Below are 21,463 nucleotides of genomic sequence, written 5' to 3' on the forward strand. Positions count from 1 at the left end.
GGCATTGGCTATCTTTTTAAAAAGAAGTGGCCTAATCTAATTAATGCAAATTAAATATACTAATCTTTTAAAGAGGACCCCATGAGGTTTTCCTGGTACAGGGTTTGAAGCTGAGACACTGGGAAAGTGCCAGAAAAGTTGTCATGTGAAGAGGACAATCTCCACTTCATAGAATGTTTGTGAGGAGCAAGGGGTAAATTAGGTGCAAGCTCTTTGTAAACTGCAAAGTATCCTTTAACGAGTTTAGAGGGAAAGATGCTAGCTGGGAGACGAGTTAAACAACATTCAGAGATGAGTTTCCCAAGGCAGGTGAAACTAGTGGTGAATTTTGACAAAGGAAATAATCCTAAAAGGGCACGAATGGAAATTAACTGACATCACTGACTCAATGGACATGAATTTGAGCAAACTCCAGGAGACAGTGGAGGACAGAGGAGCCTGGCGTGCTGCAGTCCATGGGATCACAGAGTTGGACACAACTTAGCAACTGAACAAGAAAAAGGTCTCACTGACATCTACTGACCTACTGGAAAAGACACTATTTGAGGGTATAATTTGAAATTGGAAAGTGTGAAAGAGCGTCTGTGTTTGCCCCATTATGGCCAGCCAAGTGGATCTTGGAGACCAATAAGTGCCCACCTGGTGGCAGAATGGTGAGGATGAACACGGAAGATAGCAGTGCTCATGTTTCTACCTGTGCTTATTATTTTATTATTTTGGGGAAAAAAAACCAGCTCATCACGTACCCCCAGACCTTCCTGACACTGCAGTAGGCCTGACACCTCAGAATACTCATCTTGGGGAGTTTTACAGAGTAGGGAGGAATCTGGAAATATTGCTGAAAGGCAAATGATCTCCCCCAATCCCTCCCAACTCCCAGATCCCCTGCTCTATTATCCTTCCCTGCGTCTTAAAAATGAAATGGCAAAATGAGAAATTTGATATCTTGAGAAGGAAATCAACCTTTTGTGATTCTTGTAACTTAAAAGTCACACTGGGCTTGGCTAAAAGTCTACATTTAGAATTCAGGGGGAAAAAAAATTGCTCCATTAAATTCTAAAAGCAAGACAGAGCAGGAATCTAAAGGGCAAATGCCATTTCTGCTACTGCCCAGATCTAGAAACGTCAGTATGTATTAAACACTGGGGGACTGATGAGTGACACTTAAACCTGGCCGCAGTTTGGCAGCTTTTTAAATAAAACCCTAACTTTTACTTTTCTTCCAGATTTTTAGTTTTAGGCTTGTTGTAAATTTGTTTTACGAGCTCCTGGTGGGTACCGCAAAGCGCTAAATCCATCATTGCTGTACCTGTGGTTTCCTTAATCTTGGGGAGTCGGTGACATCCATCTCTCAGAGTACCAAACAGGGGTTCGGCATTAATGGCTGTGTGCAGGGCAGGCACCGTCATCCGCGGACACATCCCTTCTGTCTGTGGGTGTAATTCCTTAAAGGTGGCCCCATGGCTGGGCAGCCCCGGGGCTCTCTCCTCGGAGGGAAGGTAAGTCACGCCTTTCCCGGAGGCCTCGGCCAGCAGGTGCTTCCCCAGCGAGGGGCAGAGGGGGGACTCCACTGGAGTGGCGCACGTGCTGCTGCTGCTGCCCGTGCCGCAGCCTGCGTCCACCGAGGAGCCTTGAGAGCTCTGGAGAGAAAAGTGGCCCTCACTTTGCAACGACGACATCCGCTTGGCCAAGTGGTAGTCACACAGGCGGCCCACGCCCTCCTCTGCTTCGGGGAGCTTGGCGGGACGGTCACAGCCAGACGGGTCGGCATCCTCCGGGTTACCTAAGTCTTTGGCGGAAGACACACAGGTGACGTCCGTTAAGAAGTGGTCCCGCGGGCCCAGTCCTGAAACCTCGATGGCTTCTCCCTCGGGAGCCCCGTCATCCTTCCCTTCGGCGTCCCTGCTCCCCACACCCGAAGCTCTGGGAAAGGTGATGCCCGGTGCTGCTTCCAATCCAGTTTTTTCAGCCACAACCCCCTCAGTGGCCACGTACCATCTTTGGCTGTCCTTGCGGAAGGCAGTTCTCTCCAGGTTAAAAGTGCTGTGGTGTTGACTGTCCCTTGAAGACACAGTAGCAAATTTACCGCCTTTGGCGTCCTCCTCCGCCTCGGCTGTTTTGATCCCCTGCGGTTTTTTCCCCGGCACGCTCCCGTTAAGGGGTGCTTTCCCCTCCCCATCGGCCGGCTGGCTTTTCCTTTTGCTGGTGCAGGAATACGCCATCGGCCCAAGGTGCAGTTTGCCAAAATAGTCAGTGACTGACTTGGTCTCCATGGTTTCGGGCTCCATCTCCATGTGGTCCGAGTGAAGCATCTGCTTGGAAGGCACAACTTTGGGCGGCAGGTCACTCACCGGACGGGCGGCCAGACTGTGGGAGGCCTTTGGAGGCAAGCCCCCAGCAGGGCTTTTGGAGGCGGGGAACTCTGTCTGCTCTTCCGCCAGGGGGTGGTAGCCTTCATGAGTGGCCAAGAACATGCGGGAGAGGTTTTCTGACTGCTTCTGGGCCGTGGCCAGTTCAGAACTCTCCGTCATTTCAGAAGAGTTAGTCTCATTGCCCGAGTCAGAGGAGGACTCGGGACTATAAGCCCGCAAGATGGCTACACCTGCAGGCCGTAAAAAACAAGAACCGGTTAATGGATGCATCACAGGCACTAGGAGACACGTAAGAACATGGGTTTCATTAGTATTAAAAACAATACCAAGTTTTTCCCTTTTCAGTAAGGACTCTGAGTTTATTGCACAGTTGTTCCGGAAATAGGGGGGGTGGAAACGTGCCACATGTTTAAAAAAAAAAAAAAATGGAAACCACATACACGAAAAACCCATGATGGTAGTTTCAGCACATTTGGGAAACAGGACATGCGTGAAATGAGGAAACACACGACAGGATTCCAAGGGCGGATGGCTTTGAAGGGATGGAAGGATATGGCTATCAGTGAATAAACGTAACAATCGTGAAAGAACCTGAATTGTCACTGGTCTGCGGATCTTCTGACACGGACAGAGCTTCCAGAGTGTCCAGCGTGGAAACGCCGGTGGTATCCAGGCCCTTGTCACACGTGCCCTCGGTGCTGGTGGGCACAGCGTCGATGAGGGACACGGGGATCTCGTCGTTCTGCAGGGCGCCACCGGGCTCCTTGTCCCCGAGGAAGGAAGCGGCCTGGCTCTGAGAGTCCTCCTCGTCGGAACTATCTCTGAAGCCAGGGGGGGGCGCGGCGATGGCCATGTTCAAGGACCGCAACAGGAAGTCATCCTCATTGTCGTCCCCTTCAGGAGGGGGCAGGGACGTGAGGTCGATGATGTCATCGCTTGAGCCGGACAGGTTGAGGATGGCCGGCTGGTTCATCTCTCCCACCACCAGGTCCTCCTCACAGCTCACCTCATCCTCGTCCTCCGCGTCATCCGTGTTCTCTGCGTAACAGATGTCGTGTAGCAGGGGCTCCTCTATGCCCTCGGCGGCCTCGAAGTTCTTCACATCGCCTATGTTTGCGTACACAGAATTGGCCACGAACTGGATGCTCTCCGCATCTGGGGTGAGACCCAGGCTCTTCATGTCGTTGGCACCGCTTAGGTAGAGATTGCTCTGCTTCTCCAGCAGTTCTGGACTCTCGTCCAATAGCCTTTCGTAGCCGAGGGTGGGGGCAGTGACCCCCTCATCCAAGGCGAGATCTCCAAAAATAAAGGACACTTTGGCTCCTCTCGGAGACTCCTGTGCTTTCTTAAGAGTTTCTGGGCCTGAGAGGGTCAACAGGGACCGCTGAGCTAGACTTCTGTAGTCTGCCTCACACGGAGCCTCACCCGGCTGGGTCAGCTGCTGGGTCAGCTCATCTGAGTTATAGCTGTTGTCCACATACAAGTGCCGGTGGTGGTCTTTTGGACACAAGGTGCCATCTGGAATTTCAACTGCCTTCTGCTTTGCATCTATGTATGTTATCTGCGCTTCCTGCTCCTCTTCGCCAATGAAGGTGGTCATTTGGGGTATACAGTTCCACTCGGGACCAAGCATATTGTGCTTTCCTTTATTTTCAGTTCCTAAAGAGAAAGAGTCATGCAAAGACACATTACTGTGCAGGCTGGTTTCTGGGACACTTTGTCTCTGTTTCTTAACTTAATGGCTTGTAGCATCACTTTTGTGAATACGGTTATTGTTCAGCTTTCCAAATAGGGGAGTAGTTGATTTAGGCTTCAGGTGTAAGGATTTCCTGGTTAGGAGAATTGAGACTGCAGAAAATAGAACTGCTACTTGATAAAATAGAATACCATCTGAGAGTAGGGCACTACAGCTTCATTCCATCTGATCTCTGGTTCTAGTATTTAAAAGATCTTATTTATGTCTATAAATGTGAATATACAACATACCTTTAAAAAATCCTTAAAGGTGATAGTCCAGTGGACTGTTATATCGGGAAAGATTGCCCTTTTCTTTGGAATGCAAAATCTAACATTTCCCACTTTGCATAGGGAGATGCTAGACTTTTTCCTCATTGAGTTAAGAGAAGGTCAAGGATCCTCGTACTTCTACCACGTATTTCAGGAAATAGTGTAATGACAATATAATAATAAATATAATGTATATAATGTATAGTAACACAAACTGTAATACTACATATCACAATGGTAGCACTAAAACTTCTCTTTAGCCTTTTCCTGTCTTAGTGGGTTTGCATATTTTTACGTATAAGTGCCAGAACACATGCCCGTAAGCACACAGGCACACACAGGCAGGATGTAGAAGGTGGAGCACTGACAAGTCGTGTACTCCTCTCTGTTATTTCTAAGCATAGTTAATACTTCGATGAATTTCCATCTTTATTTGTATCATGAAAACTCCTGAAGATTTGTTTAATGTTCCTCCAGAATTAAAATGGCAAAATCTTAATTTAAACAGCATTGTGCTATTTGATCTTTAAGGGTCTTCCAAAAGAGAATTCTGCTGTGGAAATTTTGCTCTGATATTTACCAAGACAGGGCAGTGAGTCACTGTGTCAATATTGCTTTGTCAATTCCAGAGGTGACATTTTGAGGAAATGTTAGGGCCACATATTCTCCCATTTGTTTCCTCAAATTGCCCTCTGGCCCAAGTTTGATTAATGCCAATATCAGATATACAAGAGATATAGGAAAAATAAAAACAAAAACAGTTTTACTGAAGAAGTTTTGACTCTCTCCCAAATATATAATGGACTCAATGTTGAAGAATGTTCCAAGTCATTTTACTCAATATATATATTTTCCATGAATACCAAGTAAGGATAAAATTTGAAGACACTGAGTTACACAACAGGCGTACTTACATGTGACCTGTGTGTGTGTGTGTGAGAGAGAGAGAGAGAGAGAGTGTGTGTGTATGTGTGTGTGTGTGTGTGACTAGTGCAGGTTGTTGGGGGGAGGGAGAGTGGTTGAGCGAGGATGTAAGAGAGCTGTGGGGTTAAACCCAAGGGTTGGCAGATTTTTTTCTGTAAAGGGAGGGCCAGAGAGTAAATATTTTAGGTTTTGTGGGGTCAACAGCTCAGTTCAGCAACTATTCAACTCAACTGTTGTAACATGAAAGGAGTCATAGCTGACAAATAAGCAAACAAATGTGGTGACTTGAATGGTGACCCTGCAAAGGTTATGAATGTGACCTTATTTGGAAAGAGTCTTTGCAGATATAAGTAAGGATCTTGAGATGAGATCACCTGGAATTATCTGTGTGGGACCCTAACTCCAACAGAAAGTGTGCTTATAAGAGAAAAGCAGAGGCACACTTGGGCCATACACAGAAGAGGGGGAGGCTGAGTGAAGGCGGAGGCAGACACTGCAGTCACGCAGCTACAAGGAATGCAGATGGCCACCTGGAGCCGGAAGAGGCAAAACAAGATTCTCCCCTAGAATCTCTTGAGGGGGCCTGGCCCTGCCGGTGCTTGGATTTTGAACCTCTAGCCCACCAAACTGAGAGAGAACAAGTTTCTGTTAAGTCCTCAAGCTTGTGATAATTTGTTACGGCTACCCTAGATATTTAATACAATGTACATGCCTGAGTTTTAATAACATTTCATTCACAAGAGCATGACCTGATCCACGGGCCATGGTTTGCTGACCCCTGGTTTAGACCAACCAGAAAACCAAATAGGTCAGCAGGCTAAAAGCAATTTAGTAAGACTTTCCTAAGGCCCAGAGATGCTTAACTACATAGGTTCAGGGATTTTGAAAGTACTTGAAGGGTTAATTTTCAAGACCGTGAAGAAGAAAGAGGGGTTGACTGTTCCTAGCTACAGGTCTTGATGAAGTTCACTGAATCAGTTTGAGACAAAATGAAAACACGCACTCTCTCGGCTTTCTTCCAGAAGTGTGTACTGATTTGGCTTCTGGAATGATCTGGGAGACACAGAAGGATGTCTCCTACAGATGAGCTGGTCTTAACAGACTTCAGACTCTACAGTTTTTGAGTCTCAGGAGACCTTTGGGGGAATTTCTGAAGAGAAGGGAGGCTTTTCAGTCATTAGAGGAGGCTGAGCTCTGAGCTGCAGCTCTGCTTGGGCCAACCAGTTAGCTGCTTTTTGGAGTGTGCCATCTTTCTCGCTCATCCTCTCTTATTAAACACGCACATGCACACATGCAGGCTTGTGTGTGCTGTTTGGAACATGTGCCCTCACCCTCAGGTTCACTGTCGAACCAAGAGAAATGACCGAAAGGTTGAAGCTCCATTATTTCCCCATGGTGATATGATACTTTTTGGAACTAAGTTTTTGCCTCATGAAACTTTATTCAACAACACATTGTGAGTCGCTATACATTGGACAGAACTGAGGCCCCTGTTACTGTAAGCATTTGTAGAATGGTAGCTTTGGCTTTCCTCTTGCACCCATACAATCTTAACTGTCCATGGGGAAAAGGTTTGATTTTAACAATACACTTTAGGATTTTAAGATTTTCCAATGCAAAAGGAATATGTTAAATTACGGAACTGCTCTTCATAATTTCAAAAGTAACAGTGCAATTGCTCTAAATCTCCTCGCTCAAAGAAAACATGTGGTCATACAGACATTCACCACTGAACCCAGCACACACAGCCACCTCCTCTTTGATTCAATGTATTTTTAATCAAACAGACACTTCAACGTGGGTTGGGATGAAATGGAGCTGCAAGTCCCAGTTGCCTTCCAGCATGCCTTGTTCAACTCTCTGGTTTTCCTTTACCCTTTGACTGTAACTGTTACCACTCAACAAGCTGTCACAATAAACTGTGTACCAGCCACATACACACACACACATACACACACACACACACACACACACACACACACATATATAACTGAATCACTTTGCTGTACAGGGGAGATTAACACAACACTGTAAATCGACTATACTCCAATAAAGTAAATTTCAAAAAACAGTTCTAGAATAAATGAAAACCATCTACCCTCAAAGAAATTCTCAGTTTAACAGCTACCACCCCCGTTATCTGCACTTTTGGGGCTTTCTTTGTGTCAAAGGGCTGAGATGAAGTATTTGATCTTTGCCATTTCGATGCTTCTGTGAAAAAGCTAATATGATGTCCAGGGTCCCTTCTAGAGCCCCAAGTCCAAGGGTTGGGCAATTTCCATGTCTTCCCAAGATAGAGTTCCCAGAACCCTGAACATGAGTCTAACGTGGGAGGAGGCACTTGGCGTCTGGATGTAGGGCACCTTAATGAGGGATCAGCTGCTTATAAAGTTGGAGGCTCACAACTACTGGGCATTCCATCCTAAATTCTCTGCACACTGACTGAGTTCTGAGAGAATGAGGCAGTTAAAAATCAGACATAAAGGCTGAGACCTACACCCTTCACAATAATTAAATCACTGCTTTGGAGGTAGGTACCCAATATTTGCCAAGTGACATGTGAAAAGGAAAGTGAAAGTCGCTCAGTTGTGTCTGACTCTTTGCGACCCCATGGTCTATACAGTCCATGGAATTCTCCAGGCCAGAATACTGGAGTGGGTAGCCTTTCCCTTCTCCAGGGGATCTTCCCAACCCAGGGATCGAACCCAGGTCTCCTGCATTGCAGGCAGATTCTTTATCAGCTGAGCCACAAGGGAAGCCCCATGTAAAATGTGATTAAAAAAAAAAATCAACATTTTCATTAAAAAAAATATTAGAACATATCAGAAGTATTTGGAGGCTTTTGTGTTAAATTTGGACATTAGATGTTTTTACGGGTATACTTTTTAATTTTTCAAGAAATATCCTTATTTTATTATTTTTTGAAATATTAACCACTTTAAAGTAAACAGGTTCAGTCTCCATATCTTAGATCATTCTTTTTAATAATTCAAACCACAACAACAGCATTGTACCAGATTGGTTTGTCATGCTAGATTTGCTTCTGCAGTGCTAACTTACCCCTAGTTTATACCAGCAATACACTGTCCAGTCTCAAAATATGGAATCCTTTTTACTTCTTCCTCTTCCTATATTAGCCTGTATATCTATAATAATTAAATCTGCTCATCTCTCCTTAAAAGGAAACATCCTTATTACTGTTGTCAGTTGGCATGCGGAAGGGAGGTCGGTGCCCTGTGAGTTTGGGAAGAGAATACCTGTGTCCTGGGTCCCTGTGTTTTTCTTGTTGGCCATGTTAAATATTGACCTCCTGGAATCCACAAGCAGACGGTAGTATCCAGCCGTTAAGCAGGCCAGGTTCATGGCGTCTGAAGACTCCATCAGGAGCGTGATGGGCTACACAGAAGAGAATGCTTTGGTTAAAACCATCCCCCTTTAATAACCTCCCTCAAGTGACAACAGTGACATTTGTGCTTATGAAATGTGAACAAACGAACTTTTGGAGTGACTGTTTCACTGGAGAAACACAAATGAGGGAAAGGTCAGGTATAACGGAAAGCCTGACTGAAAAATGTTCAGGTGACACCATTTTGAAAGCCTAGACATTTGGAGTCTTTTCCAAGTCATATTGGGTTAAAACAAATAACACTGGTTTTGTTTCAAATCGTTAATCTTTTAAAAAGTCACAGATAAGGAATCAGTTACCAGGTATGAATTCACCATCTGAAAAAAAAAAATCACAGGAAGACTAAGTTTGGGTTCATGGTGAAAATTTGTGTTGAATTAAAGTAAAAATCAAGTGGAAATTACTGTTAAGACTGAATGAAAAGTGTTGAAGAGATCCAGGACAAGGATACTTCTAAAAGAAATTGCAAATTCACAGGAGGGGAAAACAGACATGGGAGTTGAGAAAAGGCCTTGCCGCAACTTTCTAGAAACATAATTGGATGAGGATCTTGGGCATACAGGGAAGCAACTATCCTCGTTGAGAAAGGAAGGGTGGATATGCTGGTGTGTTCTTGTTCAATGAGAGAGGAAGTGAGAGGAAAATAAGGGAGCAAGAAAAAAGCAGACAACTGGAGAGGCACAGAAACAGTGAGATGACAGGTCCCTTGCTTTCACTGCCAGGGGTAAGGCACTGGCCAGGACGATGGCCTTGGGTGATGAAACCTAACTTCCACCCCAAGTCCCTTATCAACTCGACTTGCTGCTTTTTGCTTCCATTTCAATGGCTGTCTCCCTCCAAGCAGCCCCACAATTCTTTTATATAAACAGGAAACCATCCACAGGGTCTTGTCACCTCCTTCTGTTTGAGACAGATTATCCCTGTTACCACATCTGTGATGACAGAACCCGATACACCCGTTCTTCTGCCCCTTTCACATGACAGGCTATATTGCTCTTAGCATCTTTGGTCATGGACCAGAATAGGTGTGCCAAGTCTACTCTTGGACATTCATTGCCATGAAGTCAAGTGCAGTGCCCTGGATTCAGCCCATGAAACACCATGGGCCATGGCCGGCGTGCCTGAGCTCCACGCTTTCCCTTGATGCGTCCCTTCCATTGTGTAGAAGCCCATTTCCACATTATCCTCTACTCTTGATCTGCCCCTTCCACAAAACTGTGGGGGGTGTGAGGCTGGGAGTGGGTCCTTCCCCCGTTCTCAGAGCACAACTTCTGTGTTCTGAGGGTCAACCTGTTTCCTCTGCAGACTCATTGGGCCTTTTCTCTACAGAAACATCACATATATTAATGCTGCCAAAATCCAATGACTCATCTATGACTGGGACAAGACGGCGGGGACAGGGGACCTGGATTGCTTGCTGTCAGCTTCTGTTTGGGGAGGAAATGTCTGCCCTCTAAGGACAATCTCAGATGGCTGTTTCCAGTCAAATGGCCATGATATTCAAGGGGCCAGATGTTCGGCCACCACTAATTGCTACAGCGTGAAAAGACAGATTGACTGAAATACTCAGTCTTTCCAAAAGAATAAGCACATATGGATGCTACATCAAAAAGGGAATGGGGAATCTAAACAAAGTTGGGAAGACTCTCCCTGACTCTCTACATAAAAATCACGGATTCTAGAAATTAAGTAGGGAAACATTTCCCCCACTCCCCATCACTCTGGAGCCAGACGGAACCTTAGACACAAACTCATTTGCTTTCTCATATAGAGCTGAAGAGATGGAGCTCAGAGAAGGAGGGACTTGTCCCCTAATCACAGAGCCATCTAGTGAGGACTGGACCCCTCATGCCTGAGTTGAGTGGATTTTTTCTTTACCCATTTCACCACTGATGCCTTCCTCAGCGATCAATGCAAAGAAATAGAGGAAAACAACAGAATGGGAAAGACTAGAGATCTCTTCAAGAAAATTAGAGATACCAAGGGAACATTTCGTGCAAAGATGGGCTCGATAAAGGACAGAAATGGTACAGACCTAACAGAAGCAGAAGACATTACTTTGCCAACAAAGGTCCGTCTAGTCAAGGCTATGGTTTTTCCAGTGGTCATGTATGGATGTGAGAGTGGACTGTGAAGAAAGCTGAGCATCAAAATTGATGCTTTTGAACTGTGGTGTTGGAGAAGACTCTTGAGAGTACCTTGGACTGCAAGGAGATCCAACCAGTCCATCCTAAAGGAGATCAGTCCTGGGTGTTCATTGGAAGGACTGATGCTGAAGCTGAAACTCCAATACTTTGGCCACCTGATGCGAAGAGCTGACTCATTGGAAAAGACCCTGATGCTGGGAGGGACTGGGGGCAGGAGGAGAAGAGGACAACAGAGGATGAGATGGCTGGATGGCATCACCAACTTGATGGACATGAGTTTGATAAACTCTGGGAGTTGGTGATGGACAGGAAGGCCTGGCGTGCTGCGATTCATGGGGTTGCAAAGAGTTGGACACGACTGAGCGACTGAACTGAACTGGGCTGCACAGGTTGAAATTTTGCTCGCTTTGTAAATATCAGAAGCACTATCAGGAAGCAAGGTCATATGTCAATATCTGAAAGACTTACCTTCACATCCAGCACATGGAGCTCCACCCTCACCAAGCTCTCCTCTTCAGTAAACATCTCGATCCTGTTGACATGGCTGAAGTCAGCTAAGAGAGCCACCAGGTTGGTTTTGGTGTTTATGACGTGGCTTATGCCATAGCGGGGTCCCACCAAGAGGGTCACTTCCGAGCGCTTTTCCGCCTGCTGAGAAAGACACGTCCACAAAATTTAAAAAATACTAGGCCTCTGGCAATTCCCTGGTGGTCTAGTGGTTAAGACCCCATGCTTTCACTGCCCGTGGCCCAGGTTCCATCCCTGGTTGGGGAACTTAGATTCTGCAGTTTTCATGATGTGGCCAAAACAAATAAATTAATTAAATAACAATGAAAATGCTCTGAAGCACCAGGCATAGTTGAACCTGAGAGACATTTTTCTAAGATTACATTTTCTTTAGAAAGTATTCCTGGGTTATATTGTACTAAATCATCCAGTTAGAAGAACCAGATATATGATTACAGCAAGGCTCTGATAAATTATGAATAATGTAGGAAGTAAATGTTATCATAGCATGCATATTCATTATCATGAGAGGCTATCAGAAATGAGGATTTTTTTTCTCTTTTTCAAATCATTCTGGCCCAATGATTTAAAAGGAGGCCATTGTGAGAGTGCACCAATTCTCTCAGCTCTTCATATTTCCTTTTCTGGGGCATTCTGCAGTGGTGTTATCTAGTTTAACATTTCTTCTGATATTTTCAGACTAGGGTGCAGTCAATTAGAAATGAGGGCTGGAAAAGATTCACAGCTGATTTGCTTTTGTCATCAAAGGCTGCTCATTCAAGACAGCCTAGGCAGTGACATTTTGAAGGCCTCTGTGACTTCCACAAAAAAGCAAGAAATTACCACTAGTGTCGCCTTGAACACACGGCCCCCGTACAGTCGGAGGTCACTGAGGAACTTGAGATAATGCACCTTGGCTTGCAGTGCGGAGAGCTGAGGAGAGAAAAGAAATCTCAGGTGTTCACTCCATCAGGTGTGATTTTGTTTCTGCTGGAGACTAGCCGGAAACAAAGGCAAACGAGAAGGATGCTTCCACTGCCAACAGATGGGGTGTGACAAGGGCTCTTCATGAGGAATGAAAGTAAGCTGATTAAGGGCTGTAACAGGACATCTAGCTTAAAATTTTTTTATTTTATTGGTGGGGGGTGGGGGTGGGGGGGTGGAGTATAGATATGCTGGGCCAGGGCATTCAACAAGTCAGAACAAGATAATAAAATTCTCCACTGAAATGGGGTGTGCAGTTTGTGGGAGCTCTTTTGAATACATACCTTCAATCCATAGAAAGCCTTTTAAACAGGCTCTACCATCCCATCTTGTTTCTTCCAGTCTTTGTAAGTTTTTAGGGAAAATGAGCTTTCTGAGCATCAATCATTGTGGAAATATTTGAAATTCCTATCTAAGTCTCTAGTAATGTAATTCCAAGAATCTAGTGAGTTTCATAAATGATTGACAAATGAAATTTTATCCAGTAAAATTGATCCTTAAGAAGACTTAAAAATGTAAATTCCCATATCCTAAAAAAATACTTGATTGAAAAAAGTCCACATTTCAATGTAAAATATGATATAAAACTACTATATAAATATAAAATAGATAAACAACATGGTCCTACTGTGGAGAATAGGAAACTATATTCAATATCTTATAATAATCCATAATGGAAAAGAATCTGAAAACAAATATATAATATATATACACACATATACATATAACTGAATCACTTTGCTGCATACTTGAAACATTTTAAATTAACTATATTTCAATAAATCTTTTTTAAATTTAAAAAAAAATGAAAGAAAGAAAAAAGTCCACATTTCATAACAAATGTTCCAGAAGAGTTTGTTAGGGGTGAAATGTTCCAACAAGGTGCAGAATATCAAGTGGCAAGGGTTGTGAAACTCTGTTTTCAACTGCAGATAACTTGCCAACTCATTTGTTAACTGTACCTCAATGCGCTATCCTTCATATAATTGTAATTTAGGACCAATCATCCAGCCTACTTCTTTCAAAAGTCCAAAGCACTTTGCAAATTGAGGTGAAAGCAAACCACTCACTCTTAACTAGAAAAAATGACCTTTAGAGAAGGACAGTGATAGACCGATCTTAGAGCCGTTATCCAAATTATTACAAAACCAGTGGGCCAGGCTTGGGGGGCAACAAATCACACCAAGTCAATTAAAAGAAAAGTAGCTTTGGGCAAATCAGAACTGACATTTAGAACATCTTGACCCATGACATCCTGCTATATTTCCATAGGCTGAATGCTTACAGAAACTGAGAAGTAAGTCAAAGGTGACTGGTAGTGTATCGTACTTGATTACATGCTTAAAAATAGTCATTAGGGTGATGAGGGAGCAGAAATAAGTATTGTTAGCCAATAAAAGGGACTTAAAACCAGATACTAAGATCAAGGAACTACCCACATAAATAATTTGTACTAGAGTCACACATATATCTATGGCCAAGATCATTGAGAAAGTGTTCTTGGGTTGGCAGGCTGCCTTCAGTTTTACAGTTTACATAAGGCTTCTTCTCTCTCTAGTTTCTAAAACCTTTTGCTTTTTATTATCAATAAACATAACTCTCTATTCTGACCAACAGTATATTTTTAAATGTCCTTTCTGTTTCTTCTACTAGATTAAAAGAAAGAAGAAAAGATTTTAACGCTAATGATGGTGAGTGACAGAACTGAACTTATCATCTTTCTAAAAGCACAATTTAGTTCAGTGGTTGTCAACTGGGGTGATTTGGGCAAAATCGGGAGACATTTTTGTTTGTCATGATTGAGGGGATGGGTGCTGACATCTCATGGGTAGAGACAAGAGATGAGGCTAAATATCACACAATGCGTAGGACAGCCCTTCTCCCCAATCAAAAATGATCTGATCCCAAATGTCAAGAGAGCCAAGGGAGAGAAACTTTGGTTTAATTAATGTGGCATCAAGTCTGCAGGGACCCTTGCTGACTGCTGTGCACTTAAGCTGGTCTGAGAGGTAAGCAAAACTATGATGAAAATATGAAATTATTAGGCAATTCTGTCCTCTAATCCCAAGGTCTTAGAGGCTTTGCAAGGTTCTCCTGCATGCACATGTGAACGTGCACATACTTTGTGCAATAAGGAGTCTATAGTGTGCAAGGAATAAAGAGGTCTCCGTAAGAATACTTATTTTTTATTAGTCTTAGAAACATGTGAATAGTTAAAGTAAGAGAAGGTTATATAGTGTTACAGCTTCTGAAAATCTGGTGCTAAGTATTTTATTCATGGGCTAATTTTAAACATTTTAAAAAATGCATGCAAGCCTCTCTCTTTAAAATCCATTTTCTATTAAGATGCAAATGTGATACCTTTTTACCGGGTGGTACCAAGTTTTGATTTGCTTTGACAAGGTGTGAAAGTGCTTTCTTTATGTTCTTCTCTTTCATGCTTTGCAGCACAGCAGAGGGAAGAAAAGTCTCTAATCCCCATTCTTTTCTGCAATAAAGAACAGATCTTTAATTTCACATTCTCGTGATGATTAGTTATCTAAGACAAAATGGCGCTCTGATGTTTGCTGGAACAAACGAATTCTTAGTAAGGCAGAGAATGGAGACAAGTCCCCAATTAGGGAAGCAACCTTTAATTTACACCCAGGAAACATACTGTTTGATCATTAATCCCTATGTTGGCATTTTAAAAGAAATATATTCCTCACTGTCCAGAGAGGAGCATTTGGGATCAATGGAAATTGAAGAGACACTTTATCCATCCCACCTCTGAGTCTCTTAAAACTCATTCACATGTCTGAGTTTGTACTTCCAGCAACTTTTCTCCATCCCTTTGCTTATTCTCATTGTCACATCCTCCTGTCTGCCCACGGTCGTCTTTATTCTCTTAGAAGGATGAGTATACCTCCTTCCTGGTCCCAAACCATTCTTTCCTCCCCATCTCCCTCACCAATGGTGATTTCTTTAGAAACACACAATTCTCTTTTCTCCCACCCAGATAATGTGTATCTAACTCCTTCCATCAATAGTTCTTGCTGAGGTGGGGAGCAAGTTGCTGGTATGGAGTCAGGGTAGGGTTCAGGACCCTTAAGTGTGTTTGGTACTGAAGGGGAGATATAACCATCTCTCGCAGGTGTGGCTATACTAGGAAAAAACAAACGATGGGACTGGGTTAGTGTATTCTTGCCAAAAATCTATTTCTCCAACAATGACTAGAACCCTATCCTAAGACGGTTTCACGTTTTGAATTCTAGGAAATTTATCCTGATTGGTCATGTGCCCAGCAAGTATCTTCTAAATTCTATGAAGACTTTTGAGAAGGTTCTGGTTACTTCTCCCGCTCCAGATTCTCTCTAAAGAAGAGTAAGAAGTCAGCCTCCCTCCACTTGGCCATTCACGCGCTCTTCCCTAGTTCAGATGGTGTTTCTCATGATCACCACTTGCTTCCTCCTCCTCCTCCTCAACTTGTACTTATTTTCGCCCATCATTTGGCACTTCTTATGGGCTACCTTGTAATTCTACTTATATCATTATTTTACATCATTTTTCATTCTATGTCTTGTCTTTATAATCAGATCACAAATTCTTCAAAGGTTAAGATAATAATTTATACTTATTACTATTTTCTATTCTCCCAGTAGAAATATCATATAAAATGCTTAGTGAACATTTGTTGTGTGAATGAGTTAATTAATGAGAACATTAATTAATCATCACAGGCTCTGCAAGATTCTTAGGCAAGCTAGGTATCTCTGGAAGTTGTTGACTGTATCATGTCCAACCTGGTAAAATCTGGGTACAGAGAGTAGGAACAGAGATGCATTTTGGTTGTCTGAAAATCATCTCAAGTTGTGCAGGCCACCTTTTCAAATGGGATCCAATTTCATCTGTCCCCAAAAACCTCAGAAAGGGGATTGGGTGAGGGTGTGAAGGGATCCACTTGGGTGTGAGACCTCTTTGTGAGCTGAATCTCTCTTGGGTTCCAGAGAAACCAAGAGAGAAAGAAACAAACTGTCTGCAAAAATAAGTGGACTGAGATTGGAAGACCTATGGTCCTCAAGCTACACCCAAGGATCTGTCCCTAGGCAGCGACAGGACAGCTGAGAATGGCAACATCAGGGCATTGGGAGTCCACAAACTAGAAGCCCTCATCTCCCCGCAAAAAAGGCTCTCAAGCCTGCTGAGAAGAAGCCATTTTGCTATGTGGGGGTCAGCCTGCCACTGTGGAAACTGGGGAGGCTTTGCAGGCAGCCAGCCATGGGAAACCTTTTTGGGATGGAGGGTTTCAATCAGCCACATGCCACTCGGAGGTGCAGCAGACTCTAAGGCTTTCAGTGTTACATGAAGATGAGGCTTCAGCCCCACCATTAACTTTGAAACACGACTATTGACTATTTCTTTTTCTTAGCATTAGAGCTGCCAGGATTAAGAAAATGGTGGCTGCTTTAGGCAACTGGATCACCCGCCAATGGGAAGTATCAGAGGGTTCGCTTTTAAAGGATAACTAATATAATCTTGTCAACTGAGGGCAACATAAACTGCTTTTTTCTAAGTAGGTGGGATCTTTTCCAGCTAAAGAGGTAGTATGCTGTTGTAAATGCCATATTCAGCAAGAGAAGGCATTTATGTTCCAAACTTTTGATTCATGAAGCAAAGTTTGTATGGCATCCTTTCCCATGGTGTCACAGTTCTTTATTACCAATACCAACTTACCTGATTATGACTCAAAAAATTACTTTTTATACATTTTGATAATCCGAAGGTAATCTCTGGTTATGCACACCATCTTCGAAACACAGGTCTCCAAATGATCATACAAACGACAGTGCAATGCGGAGTCCCACCACCTTGGTTCAAATCCTACCCTCCCTAGTTAATAGCCAGTGTGATTTGGATAAGTTACTTAACTATTCTCAGCTTGCTCATCTGTAAAATGGAGTGACAGTTCTACTGATTTCATAGGGAGGTTGTGGGAATCAAGCAGCTTAATGTCTGAAAAGTGCTGAGACCAGAGCTTGGCTTAGAGCCAAGTTCATTTAGGAATTTTAAAATGTACACTTCATTTGCAATGTGACTTTCAATTTAACCATAATTCTCTGAAGGTGGATTACAGAAGAAATGGTCTCTTCCACCGAAAATGAACAGAACATTCATATATTTTCCCTCTGGTTAACAGATGCTCTGCCACAAACAAGATCAGTTTTGGAAATAGACATACACATCAAAATTACCCTTGGGCATTAAGGAGACAGCATCTTTGTCTCCAAAATGGTTCGGAGAGTCAGCACTTACTCGATGTACTTGAGGGAGATTTTCTGCGTTTGCTTGGTGGTCACGGTTGCGATGTACATTTGCAGCGCTGCCAGCCTCAGGGCTATGTCATATTTCAGCTCCGGCCCAAACCTCTCCTGAACGACATCGTTACAACTCTGAAAAGACACCAGCAGAGGGCGCAGCTTGTCAAAGGATGCATCATGTCGCCTCAGAGTGACACGCATTTCTTCTGTGTCCCACCTTCACTTCCACATGAAAGTGAAGTGAAAGTGTCAGTCACTCAGTTGTGTCCGACTCTTTGCGACCCCATGGACTGTAGCCCATCAGGCTCCTCTGTCCATGGAATTCTCCAGGCAAGAATACTGGAGTGGGTTGCCATTTCCTTCTCCAGGGGATCTTCCCGACCCAGGGATCGAACCTGGGTCTCCTGAATTGCAGGCAGATTCTTCACCATCTGAGCCACCAGGGAAGCCCCAAGGCAAGGGGCTAAATGTGGAAACATTTCCACTGCTGCTTGGAACAGAGTCAGTATTTAAGTCCACACACACAGACCACACAAACATTGAACATTCATCACGAGCGAGCTGCTAAGTAAATATTTAGCTTTTTGTAAAAATAATGAGGAATTTAGGAATGGAATTCCCAAACACAGGTGTCATGACTGAAAACGTGAAACCCTGGTAGCATGATGTGGCTTCTGGAGCTAGGCTATCGGGATTGGAATCCTGGGTTCCAATCCTCTTTCTCCACTTTCACCGTGTGACCTTGGGCAAGCCCCTTAGTTGTTCTGTATCTCAGTTTCCTCTTCTGTGAGTTGGGGATAATACTCCCCATTCACTGAATTGAGACAAGGATTAAATGAGCTAACAAGGTAAAGCCCTTAGAACTCCATCTGCTATACTGGAAGCTCTCACACATGATAAGAGCTGTCATCATCAACATCACCCTCTTCCTAGCATCCAGAGGCTCCAGGGAGGCAGAATTAGAAGGCGATGGAGAGCAGCAGCTCTGTACCTACACCTGCTCGGGAGTCCTGGCTTCACTAATGTCTGCCTCTGTGTATAACCTTCAAGCAGTTAACTTTGCTCTTGCAGCCTCAGTGTACTCATCTGTACAATGGGAATGCATACCAACAACGTGGCCGGAGTTAAGGAAGGGGGCGAGGATGAAGTGAGATGCACGCTTTGTCAACGTGTAAAAGGGCAACGCCTACCTCACAGGGTTTGGGGTGAGCAACAGACTGAAGAGGTGCTGAGAGGGTGCTGTAACATGCCAAGTCCTCCAGGACCACAGGGTGTGAGGGTGCCATTCTCAGATCCTCATGGATCAAACACTGAGCCGAATGGTGATGAGAAACATGGTCCCACATAAGCATATTACGCATGTGTGTTTACTTATCTTTGTTATGGGAAACTAAACTCTTGGGCTAGAAAATATAGGCAGCCTCTTTCTCCCTTCTTTTATTCTTTGCCTTGCCTCCCAGAAGATTTCCAACAGAAAACTGTCAGGACTTGCTTGGCTTCTTTCTGAGATAAGTACATTTATGACCACTTCATGCATTGATTTGACTGAACAGGAACATGTACCCTCACAAAGGTCCGTCTAGTCAAAGCTATGGTTTTCCCATTAGTCATGTATGGATGTGAGAGTTGGACTATAAAGAAAGACGAGCGCCGAAGAATTGAAATGTGTTGGAGAAGACTCTTCAGAGTCCCTTGGACTGCAAGGAGATCCAACCAGTCAATCCTAAAGGAAATCAGTCCTGAATATTCATCAGAAGGACTGATACTGAAGCTGAAACTCCAATACTTTGGCCACCTGATGTGAAGAACCAACTCACTGGAAAAGACCCTGATGCTGGGAAAGATGAGGGTGGGAGGAGAAGGAGACGACAGAGGATGAGATGGTTGGATGGCATCACTGACTCGATGGACATGAGTTTGAGCAAACTCTGGGAGTTGGTGATGGACAGGGAGGCCTGGCGTGCTGCAGTTCATGGGGTCGCAAAGAGTCAGACACGACTGAGGGACTGAACTGAACTGACGGTTTCTGCACACAGTATCTGCCCTTTGGATACCTCCCCATGCGGCTCTGGCGCTATGGAGGTATGCCCTGCCCACCTGCTCTGGCTGTCTGCCTCTCAACCCACCCTCACCCCCAAGAGTGAAGCCACATTCCCTCCCCTCCACTCTTCATATGCTTTTCCTTCTCCACTTCTCCTTACAAATCTATGTCTATCTGGACTGGACTGTACTCTGGTTGGAAATGGGTGTGATTAGAGGCAGAAGACAGGATGGCTCTGAAGCAATTGGATGGCTCTGGGAGCAATTCCAAGCTGCCACTTTGTTTTTGTGGCATTAGATTTACCAGTTACTTCCAAGAGCTCAGGGCTGTCCACATTGGGGCACCATGCATTTGAGGGTCCAGTTAGGGTCATTTTGAGAGATAGGGTGCCAGGCCATAAAAGGCATTCAAAGAACCAGTTTTTTTTTTGATAAATTATTTTAGGACTGCTAAAAGGACATGCACAACAGATGTGAAACAGTATTTCAGCATAGAATTTAGAGACAAAAGCTCCAAGTGGGATCCTAGGCTCTGTCAACTACTAATCGAATCACTTTGGACCTGGCATCCCATCTCTCTTGAGTCTCAGTTTTCTTATCTGAAAAAAAAAAAAAAAATTAAGCTAGCGACTGCTAACTCTCAAGGTTGCTAGTATACCTGTGAGGATGTTTCATAATACGGACTTTTTAAAGGTGAGTCATCACTATCACTTCTCAGAATTGCAACTGAGGTTGTTGTTTCCCACTCCTGTTAATACCCTGTATTTAACCAGACTTCTGGGTGAATTTTTTTGTCTAGGTGATTAGTCACTAATTACATTATATAATTAGTTCAAACTGATCCCAGAGAACTACTGTGACATATGACTTATACATATTTTTGGTACAAATTATGCATTTATTACTCTCAAGTACATTATTTAAAATAGTTACACATGCAAATGGCAGTCGCTGATTTGCTTAACAGAGATCTCAACAGACTCCACTTTAGACCTACAAAAATTCGTTTATAATGAACATGTGAGATACTAAAAGAAAAAAGATACTGCTAAGGTATTTGAACACATTTTGTGGCTTGATTATCCTGTTTACCAATTGGTGTACAATCTTTTAAAAAACTAGATGGTGAAAAAAATAAATAAATAAATACTAGACGGTGGACAGTAAAATGTCAGCAGAGTTTGTTATAATTATGAATTCGAAGAGTCTGGATTATTAGGGCTTAGTGTTATTAGATATGCTAAAATCTGTAAAATACTTCATGGTCCACTAATGGTTAAGACATTTCTACATATTATCACTATTGAAACCTCTGTGGTCACTGTCGTGGCTCACCTCATCAATGGCCACTGCCCTCAGTGAGAGTTCACTAAGTTGAATTGATTTTTGGCTGTGTAATGTGATAGACACTGTTTCTGTTTCCTCTTTTGTTCTCTAGGCTAATTTTATTGCATCTTTTTAGTACCTTAAAATCAACACTTGGGACATAGAACCATTCACAGGTCCAAGGACTCACGCTCGACACATACGTAATTTTAGACAAACTGCATGTTCTATGATACAAGGCATTTTGAAACAGGGGTCTGAGTCCAAGATATTTTCATTTCCTATTCTCAGTGAAGGATAAATGAGATGATGGTAGATTAATTTTGGTCTCTATCACCCACCATAACATGGTCCCCGCCCCCACCCTACCACCCATCACTGGCTACTCCTTGAAGGAGTAGCTAATCCACCAGCCAAACAACACTTAAAGTAAGAAAGCAGAAATATCTTCAG

The 21,463-nt window shown here is 43.5% G+C and overlaps 1 protein-coding gene across 6 annotated transcripts in view; it reads right to left on the minus strand.

The window, feature by feature from the left end:
• The window catches only part of FRMPD4 (FERM and PDZ domain containing 4), a 648,285-nt gene that overhangs the window by 14,469 nt on the left and 612,353 nt on the right, over window positions 1–21,463 (minus strand). For all 6 annotated transcript variants that reach the window (XM_070462629.1, XM_070462627.1, XM_020908849.2 and 3 more), the window contains 7 exons: window positions 17,640–17,776; window positions 14,709–14,835; window positions 12,207–12,296; window positions 11,325–11,507; window positions 8,561–8,699; window positions 2,964–4,031; window positions 1,310–2,602 (listed from right to left, as the gene is read on the minus strand). In XM_070462629.1, coding sequence (XP_070318730.1) covers window positions 1,310–2,602; window positions 2,964–4,031; window positions 8,561–8,699; window positions 11,325–11,507; window positions 12,207–12,296; window positions 14,709–14,835; window positions 17,640–17,776 — 3,037 coding nt within the window. The remainder of the gene's footprint in view (window positions 1–1,309; window positions 2,603–2,963; window positions 4,032–8,560; window positions 8,700–11,324; window positions 11,508–12,206; window positions 12,297–14,708; window positions 14,836–17,639; window positions 17,777–21,463) is intronic.

This window comes from Odocoileus virginianus, unplaced genomic scaffold, assembly GCF_023699985.2.
Source record: "Odocoileus virginianus isolate 20LAN1187 ecotype Illinois unplaced genomic scaffold, Ovbor_1.2 Unplaced_Scaffold_6, whole genome shotgun sequence".
NCBI classification, from domain to species: domain Eukaryota; kingdom Metazoa; phylum Chordata; class Mammalia; order Artiodactyla; family Cervidae; genus Odocoileus; species Odocoileus virginianus.